This window comes from Balaenoptera ricei, chromosome 13, assembly GCF_028023285.1.
Source record: "Balaenoptera ricei isolate mBalRic1 chromosome 13, mBalRic1.hap2, whole genome shotgun sequence".
NCBI lineage: Eukaryota > Metazoa > Chordata > Mammalia > Artiodactyla > Balaenopteridae > Balaenoptera > Balaenoptera ricei.
Genome location: NC_082651.1, coordinates 49276744 through 49285724, shown reverse-complemented (window position 1 = coordinate 49285724; position 8981 = coordinate 49276744). Strand labels below are relative to the sequence as shown.

General features: G+C 35.5%; 1 protein-coding gene across 4 annotated transcripts in view; it reads left to right on the top strand.

Moving 5' to 3' along the window:
• Positions 1 to 8981, top strand: part of EHBP1 (EH domain binding protein 1) — a 339673-nt gene that overhangs the window by 269102 nt on the left and 61590 nt on the right. For all 4 annotated transcript variants that reach the window (XM_059943246.1, XM_059943245.1, XM_059943243.1 and 1 more), the window contains one exon: positions 8699 to 8846. In XM_059943246.1, coding sequence (XP_059799229.1) covers positions 8699 to 8846 — 148 coding nt within the window. The remainder of the gene's footprint in view (positions 1 to 8698; positions 8847 to 8981) is intronic.

Below are 8981 nucleotides of genomic sequence, written 5' to 3'. Positions count from 1 at the left end.
ATCATTTCTGTATTTGGAAACAAAGAGATATATTTTTTAAAACTTAAGTATGATATATTCCGTTGTGTGAAATGAATACTAATGAAATCTAAATTCTTCAAATGCATGTCTATTTTTTCTGAACTAGTCCTTTTATGCTTTCTGCTCATATATTAAAAACTAGATCTCAAACTTAAATTCACATTCTGTTTAATATTTTGCCTATATTTTTTAAACAAATTCAAAATTTAGTAGTTACTACAAAAATAAATGTAATCCCCAGGGTTGATCAAAGATTTAATCTGACCAGATGGGGCAAACTTGAGAAAGATTTTGACTTTCCACTCTGTTTTGCAACAAGAAAGGCTGATTTTTTTCTTTCTTTCTTTCTTTGTTAGAGAAACAGAGATCAGGCCATCCCCAGAGAAATGAGCAGGTGTGGCCATTTATAAGCATGTCTGCTTATATTACAAACCAGCATAAGAAAAGTTTGAAACGGGTTGAAAAGATCTGCTAAACAGTTTTAATGTTTTACTCTAAATCCTATTTATTCAGTCAAGAGCTGATCAAGCTGGTGGGAAACTATCTAGTCTACCCAAACCTTTAAAGATCTTATAATTTTATTTTTTATTTTTATTCTATCTTTGGTAGCAAGTGAATAGGTGCACTTTGGTAATCCTTGCCTCTGGACAAGCACAGATTTTTTTTTTTTTTTTTTTTTTTTTATCCTTTCTGAATGCCTAATAACAGAGCCTTGCTTCCTGTCTAATGCTGAAAGGGTGGCAGTCAAGTTCTTTCTCTTAGTTTACTATAAAATTGAGGAATTTCACGGACCATTCTGAGAAAAGAATCCTGTGAAATATTAGCAGTACTAAGTAAAGCCCTTTAAAAAAATTTAGATAAGTTAAAATGCATTTAGCCCAATTAATAAAAGTCCAACTCCTAAGACTGTATGAAACACTGAAGAACTCAAGTAAGCACAGGATAGTATGGAATATGGGTTTGTTGATAGAAATAGGGTGCTTTTTGCTGTTATAAACACAAATTTACAAAGACTAAGGATGCAAACTACTTTATTTGAAATAATATATTTCTAAATTTTGTAAAAGCTTATTTCATGAAATTGTGTGTAGACATGTTTCTTAAATAGAAAGACTTCTCAATCTATAGTTTTCAACTGACTGAATAAAAATATCTAATGTTATGAAAGACACCCTTGGGTGGGTAATGATCTCAGCAGCTACACTGACAGTTTCTCATGTTCTAATTCACCTTCACAAATCCATGGCATCATTTTTTGGCTAAAGTAATGTCAGTCGGTGACATTTGCGGCAAGTATAAAAAGGACCCCCCATGGCAGCCATTTTTATTTGATTCTTAAGATCCAAAGGCTGCTGAAAGAACAATTGAATAAAGTTGAGGATTGGAGAAGCTTGATTTTCTTGTTCTCTGTGAAATGAAACTCTAGTCTTTTTCTTCCCCTTCCCCTTAAAAGCAAAAGTCTGCTAGGGGGTTGTAGCTGTGTCAAAGCCGCTGGGATGCCACTGCTGATCACTTTAATTACTACGACTAAGGAGGATAAAATTAAAAGTAGCACCATTGAAGCAGTGGAAGAAAGCTTGCCTAGATGTCGGTGAACTGTGAAATATAAAAATTGCATACCAATACATTTTTATGGAAAGGAAACAAGGAATTACATTACTTATTCTTGAAGAGTTTGTCCTTAAATTGTCAAGTTTTACTAGTGCGTCTATCTCTGGCAGATTGTAGAGCATTTTAGAACGATAAGAAAACTAGTAACTTGAAGACATGCTGTGAAAGGGCTAAATATTTTTTCAGTTTATGTCCAAAGTGGTTAGTTCTGATCCATCTTCTATATTTGAATATTTTAAATTCATTGTGTTGAAATGCAAGCTTTTTGTACCGTAACAGGACTTTTGCCTTATTCTGAAGATGTTAACAAAGAGGAAAGTGAAGCTTAAATGTACCACATTCAGCACTTTTCTGAAGACTTATAATTTAAAGTCAGAAACCTAAGTTTTAAATGAATATAAGTAAGTTAATTTCTCTTTACCTCTCTGTATTCAGTAGCACAAAGGGGAGTTTAACCTGATTTGTATAGCCCAAGTGTAAGTAAAGAACTGTTGTTGTTTTTTTTAATGACAATAGCAGTAGGGCCTCAGACAAATTTTCTGAACACCAGTAATGTAATAGCTAGGACCAGCACTTTGAAATCAGACAGATGGTGATTTTAATTCTTACTGTGCCATTTACAAGATGTATGACCTTGGGCAGTATATTTAAGTGAGATTCCATTTCTATCAAATCAGAGTCATAGTGGTTACCTCAGAGTGGTGAATGGTAAGTGAGACAACATGTGTGAAAACACTGCACAGGCACACAGCTAGTATTTACTCAAAAATACAGCTTCCATCAAACCCTCTAAAGAGTACATCTGTCTTACAAAAGCTAGAATGTTCTATATAACTCAGTCTAACTCTGTAAATAATACTGTATAGAAAAAGGTAAATGTCATCAGACCCATTCTTAGAAATAGGAAGCCTACTTCAATTTTTTTAAGTTTATTTAGACTAGGCAGGTAAATGAAAGATACATAGGTTTCCTATGTGTTGAATTTTTCGAGTGTACTTTTAATGACAGCAGTCTTCTAAGTTACTTACCTTTGCATCCCATTGAAAAGATTCCTTTATTTTTTTCAACAGATATAGTAAACAGATGACTTATTTACAGCTGTGAGTCGCTATCTTCTTTTGAATGCAGAAGGGTCAAAACAGATAACACGTTTCTGTACTTGAGTAGGTTTAGGCAAACCATCATTGTCAGAAATATTCACCTATACAAACATACAAAAATAATGAAATAATCACTGCCCTTACTCTCTGGTCATTTTATTCCTTTGACATAAACAATATGTTTCTTTTGAGTAAAAGACACATAGATTTTGTTGCTATCTATTCTTAAAATATTACTTTAAAAACTGACTTTAAAAAAATTTTTTAATTTAATTTTATTTATTTTTTTATACAGCAGGTTCTTATTAGTTATCTATTTTATACATATTAGTGTATATATGTCAATCCCAATCTCCCAATTTGTAAAAACTGACTTTTAATGAAGCTTATATATAAAAATTAAAATAGTTTTACATATAAGGAATCTGGATATTAATAATACTATCAATTAAATTGGTTGCATAATCAATTGCTATAATTACAAGCTTTTCCTAGTGACCTTAACAATTAACTTCTATTTTTTCAGTTGGTTCTTTGTCTTAAGGAAACTCAATGGGTGAGAAAACAAACAACACAGATATGCCATCCCACTGGAGCCCTCTAAGGCCCAAGCAAAATTATCTCTGTGGTGTTAGGACATTAGTAGAAAAGTAAATCAAGGCAATCTGATAGGGAACTAGAATTCTGTCAGTCAGGCTCAAGATTTTGTGCTGTGTCCATAAACTTTGTTTACTGTAGGGTTTTATGAGTTGTAACCTGCCCTTGCAGTCTGTTAATGAGGCTAAATCTTGCTACTTGAGAACTGAATTACAGCACACCTCTGGGCTAATGGTTATAAACAGAAAGTCCCATTAGGGCTGCATTCTGATTTGTTCATTTACATTTTTTCTATTGTATAGAGAACAATGATGGGTAAATAGGTACAAACAAACAATTTACATGGAAATTGATAAAGTGTCCCTAATTAGTATTTAAAGTTTGTTTTATTAATGATTGCCTGCTTTAAATTGCACTCTTGGTAAGCTCTCAGAAACATTTGCAGGTGGGAATATTATTGGGGGAGGAGGGGGAAGCGGTAGCTGGTAAGAAAAAACTAGGTTCCCATTTCATATTCATAAAGGTAGAATCATTTATTTCATTTTTATGCAGTTAAGATGACCCAAGACCACTTCATCTTAGTCTGAATCACCAAATTCCAGCTCTTCGAGAAGTTATTACACGCAGTGAAATTCACTTAAACCTAGTTGCCTGAGGCATATCAAATAATGGTTTTTATTAGTGCTCTTAACTTTTCTTAAGTTTGAAAGATGAAAGTTTAGTAAAAGCTCAATTTTCCTCAGTTGGTCATGTAATTTGATACTTTTGGGGGATCAAATAGTTTGAAGGTTAAAAACAGGGCCCTGTAGTCAAACAGACCTGGGCTGGACTCCTGGCTCTGACATCAGTTCTAGCTGTGTGACCTTCGAACTCTAAACCTAAATATTCTCATTGGTAAAAATCAGGTTGTAAAAATTAAATGAGATCATGCATATAAAGCACTTAGCACATAAAAGCTCAAGAAATATCAGCAACCGTCACCAAAGTCACCATTATCAAGCCTGCATTTCCTTTTATTTTCTAAGTTCAGAAGTATTAATAATGAACAAAGGATTTTTGTATATTATTCTTGCATCTTTGGTCTCACTCTGCCCAGTACGTACTACTCCTCTAACTACAAATAAGCTCGTGTCTCTAAATATTAAGAAAATTTCCCTTGAGGGACTTCTCTGGTGGTCCAGTGGCTAGGACTCTGTGCTCCCAATGCAGGGGGCCCGGGTTCGATCCCTGGTCAGGGAACTAGATCCCACACGCACGCCGCAGCTAAAGATCCCGCATGCTGCAAAGAAGATCCCCCACGCAGCAACGAAGATCCCACGTGCCTCAACTAAGACCCGGTGTGGCCAAAATAAATAAATAAATAAATAAATATTTTTTAAAAAAGAAAAGAAAATTTCCCTTGAATGTTAGATATCTCTTCTTTTGCCCCTACCACCCACCCCAGACACCTCATGTCTTTCCTCCCTTTCCCCAAGACTTTTTAAAAATAACTTTTATTACAAGAGTAGTACATGTGTATTATAGAAAGTTAGAAAATGAAGACAAAGAAAACAAAAATATCACATTTCCATACCCAGATATCTCCACCATGACAATTTTGTGAATAACCTTCCAAGTCTTATGTATGTATTTATTTTGCCAAAAAGACAAAACGAAGTCATTACTGTATAAACTATTTTTTCAGTCAAGTTGTATTTTCTCTCATTTAATAACTCTAATTATATTCACATTTCTCTAATTGATTCAACAGTGTCCTTTACAGCTGGTTTATCCAAATTAGTATCTAACCTAGGACTACACATTGCATCTGGTCAAGTCCCTTTTGTTGGTGGAGATGGTGATTAGTTGTTTTTTGTTGTGTTTGTTTTCATAACTCTTATTAAAATGACCAGATTAATTGGCCTGAATATCCTACTTTCTAGATTTGTTTGGTTGCTTCCTTGCTGTGTCATTTATCATGTTTCTCTGTCTCCTGTGTTTATGATAAACTGGAGGTTGTATCTGAAGGCTTAGTAGATTCACTTTAGACATCTGGGCTAGAATATTATAGGTGGTGTTTGCTTCATGTGCTTCATATCAAAAAACATGTAACAGGGACTTCCCTGGTGGTGCAGTGGGTTGAGAATCCGCCTGCCAATGCAGGGGACACGGGTTTGATCCCTGGTCCAGGAAGATCCCACATGCCACAGAGCAACTAGGCCCGTGCGCCACAAGTACTGAGCCTGTGCTCTAAGGCCTGCGAGCCACAACTACTGAGCCCACGTGCTGCAGCTACTGAAGCCCGCGCACCTAGAGCCCATGCTTTGCAACAAGAGAAGCCACCGCAACGAGAAGCACGCGCACTGCAACTTTAAGAGTAGCCCCCACTCACCACAACTTGAGAAAGCCCATGCGCAACAATGAAGACCCAACACAGTCAAAAATAATTTAAAAATTAAATTTAAAAATTAAAAAAAAAAAATAACATATGGTTGACTCAACATTAGTGATGCTAAGACTGACCATTAGAGTAGTGGTTTCTAATCCCTGATCTAGTTCTGATCTCTCCATTTAAAATTAGGTTTTCCTCTTGCAATTAGGAAATAATCTGTGTGGTGTTACTTAAGCATATGGTCCAATCATTAATGCTGTAAAACAAACAATCCCAAACTTAATGGTGTAAAATTTTTTTTTAATTCTCAGATTCTATGGGTCAGGACTTCAGATAGGGTATAGTGTGGATGCTTTGTCTCTGTTCCACATTGTCTGGGGTGTCAGCTGGGGAGACTTGAACAGTTGGAGATGACCCAAAATGGCTAAAGCGGAGATTCTGAAGAAGGCTTTATTCACATGTTTGACACGTGAGCCAGGAAGACTTAAGGCTGAACTTGGCTGGGAATGTGGACTGGTGCACCTACGCGTAGCTTGGGATTCTCACAGCATGACAGCTGGGTTCCCAGAGAGCACAAAATGCAAGAATTTCAAGAGAACTGGGCAAAAGGGGTGTAGCCTTTTCTGACCTAGCCTTGAAAATCACCTGCAGCACTTCTACATTCTGTTGATTATGTACAAGTCACTAAAGCTGGCCCACTCTCAAGGGGAAGGGAATTAAGCTTTACCTTTTGACGAGGGAATGGCAAGGTCACATTGCAGAAAGCATGTGGGATGAGAAATACTGTCATGGCCATCTTTGGAAAATACATAATATTATTATTATAGCTGGTATTATTTTATAAAGTAGAGCTTTCTGTAATTGACTGCGACTATTTAGTTGCCCTAAACTTCAGTTCCCACTGGAAAGACAGGATAAGTGTTTGACTTTTTTCCTCTAATTAGTAATTTTCAGGAGTTCTTTTAAAAGCTACCTCAAATGAGTTTATATATCCTTCTAAGAACTTTTTGAATATCATAATGAATTGATGAGTTTTCATTGATTCAGTGTGTGATTTCGTTGATTCAATTCATTGCAGTCATTGTTTGCTTGTTTGTTTTGATACTGAAATTGCTTCAGTTTGTCCACTGGGAGCTTCAAGCTTGTCTCTGGGTCCATTCAATAGCTCTGTTAATCTACCCGCATTAATTTGACAGCTCTCTATTCTAGCCATCTCAAAATTTGTGAAAGAATTGCCTAGGCTTGAACTCCACCAAGCTAGTGCCTTACCCCTATCTCTTCTGACTCAGCTTTTTTCTTCACTCTACATCTAATCAGTTACTAAGAATTGGTACAGGTACCAATTCTAGCTCTGATGTATTTCTTACACCTGTCTCCTTCCATTCCCATTGCCACCATCCCAGTTCTGAATCTCATTATAGCTTCCTTGTACTGTTTATAAGAGCCTCCTAAGTAGTCTCTTTCCAGTCCCTCTATGCCAGCCTATCGTATACACTGTTGTCAGATTAATCTTTAAGCTTTCTCAGATACAACTCAGGTTGATCATTCCCCTTGACAAAAAAAAAAAAAAAAAAGAAAGAAAGAAAGAAGAAAAAAAAAGACACACACAAAAACAAGCCTCTTTCTTCTGAACTCTTCATCCATTTTTATCGCACCTCCTTATTGTGGCTGTTTTATCTTTCCCTCTATATTGTAAGCTTTGAAAGTATAAATCGTTAAGTTTTCATATCAAGTACCAAGTACCAAGGTATGTACTAAGGACCAAAGATACAAAGATAAATCACATCTAGCTCCTGCCTTCAAGTAGCTCAATTCTACTGAGAAGGAGATGTTTGTACAGTTATAACTTGACAGGTATTATTTTAAAAAGTAATCTCACACACACACACACACACACACACACACACACACGGTACTATAGTAACAGAAGAAGGAGAACTTCATTCCACCAGTGGTGAAGAGGGAAGAGTAGTCAGGGGAAGTTTAGTAGATTTAAACTGAATCTTGAAGAATGAGTAGGAGTTAAATAGATGAGAGAAGAACATTTCAGGAAGACAAAATGATATATTCAAATCCATGGATGCATGAAACTACATGATACAAACAATTTTGTATAAATAGATGTGAGGTTTTATAGAGATTGGGAGAGGTTAAAGGAAGATAACTGCACAGATATGTTGGGGCCATATTATTTCAGGCTTTGTTTTGTCATAATAATGCCTTATATCATATACTTTCCAGTTTACAAAGCAATTTCACATTGATTATTTGCAATTCATAATAACCCTTTTTTAGGAGGCAAAACCTATTTTAGTTATTTAATTCTCTGTCATTTTTAGTTATTTTAAATATCAAAAACCACACTAGATTTTACTTTTTCTTCTCAATGTTTGTCTGGGGGGAAGGCATAGTAGAAATGAGGACAGAAGTACATCAGTTACCCAATTCTGATTTTAAAACTGTCAACAACAATAACTGTGGAACTAATGTATACTATCCCCATTCCTGCTGTAGCCCCCTAAAAATACCACTTCCTATATTTGATCAACATGATGTAGCAGCATTTTCTGCTCTCAAAGATTTCTTGTAGCCAGTGCTCTATGCCTTTACTAGAAAATTGCAAGTTAAATTCTAATCTTAGAAAAATAAGGTATTAATTGAAATTCTGTTTTCAGTATTGTTACTTTTTTCCTATAAGCCTGATTATTTTATTAATAGTAGATCCTGCTATTTTCTCAGTAATTATATTGCCAAACATTCTTTAAAGGCTAGTTTGAATCTTTAACAGATATAATACAGTAATTTGTAAATGTTTTTTAAAAATCTGATTCTTGGATGTCTTTTAAAAATGGTATGACATCCAACTGATATAGAGCATCCTATTTATAATGTGGGCCAAGCACCATGCTGTAAACCAGTTACTATCATGATGATCAGATTGAAAATGAAATTGCATTTCTGTCAATTACTGAGTTGGCAACTGTTCAATATATCTTAGCAGCAAGATGAAGAGCGACGTCGGCAGCTGAGAGAGAGAGCTCGTCAGCTAATAGCAGAAGCTCGATCTGGAGTGAAGATGTCAGAACTTCCCAGCTATGGTGAAATGGCTGCAGAAAAGTTGAAAGAAAGGTCAAAGGCATCTGGAGGTGAGTTAAAGAATCTTGTATCATATTCTACACACAACCCAGAAATCCACAATGGACGTTTTGGGACTTTTTATTCTTACTTCAAAATGTGCATCAAATACATAAAGTTTCTAGCCTATCGGTATGTTACAAAAA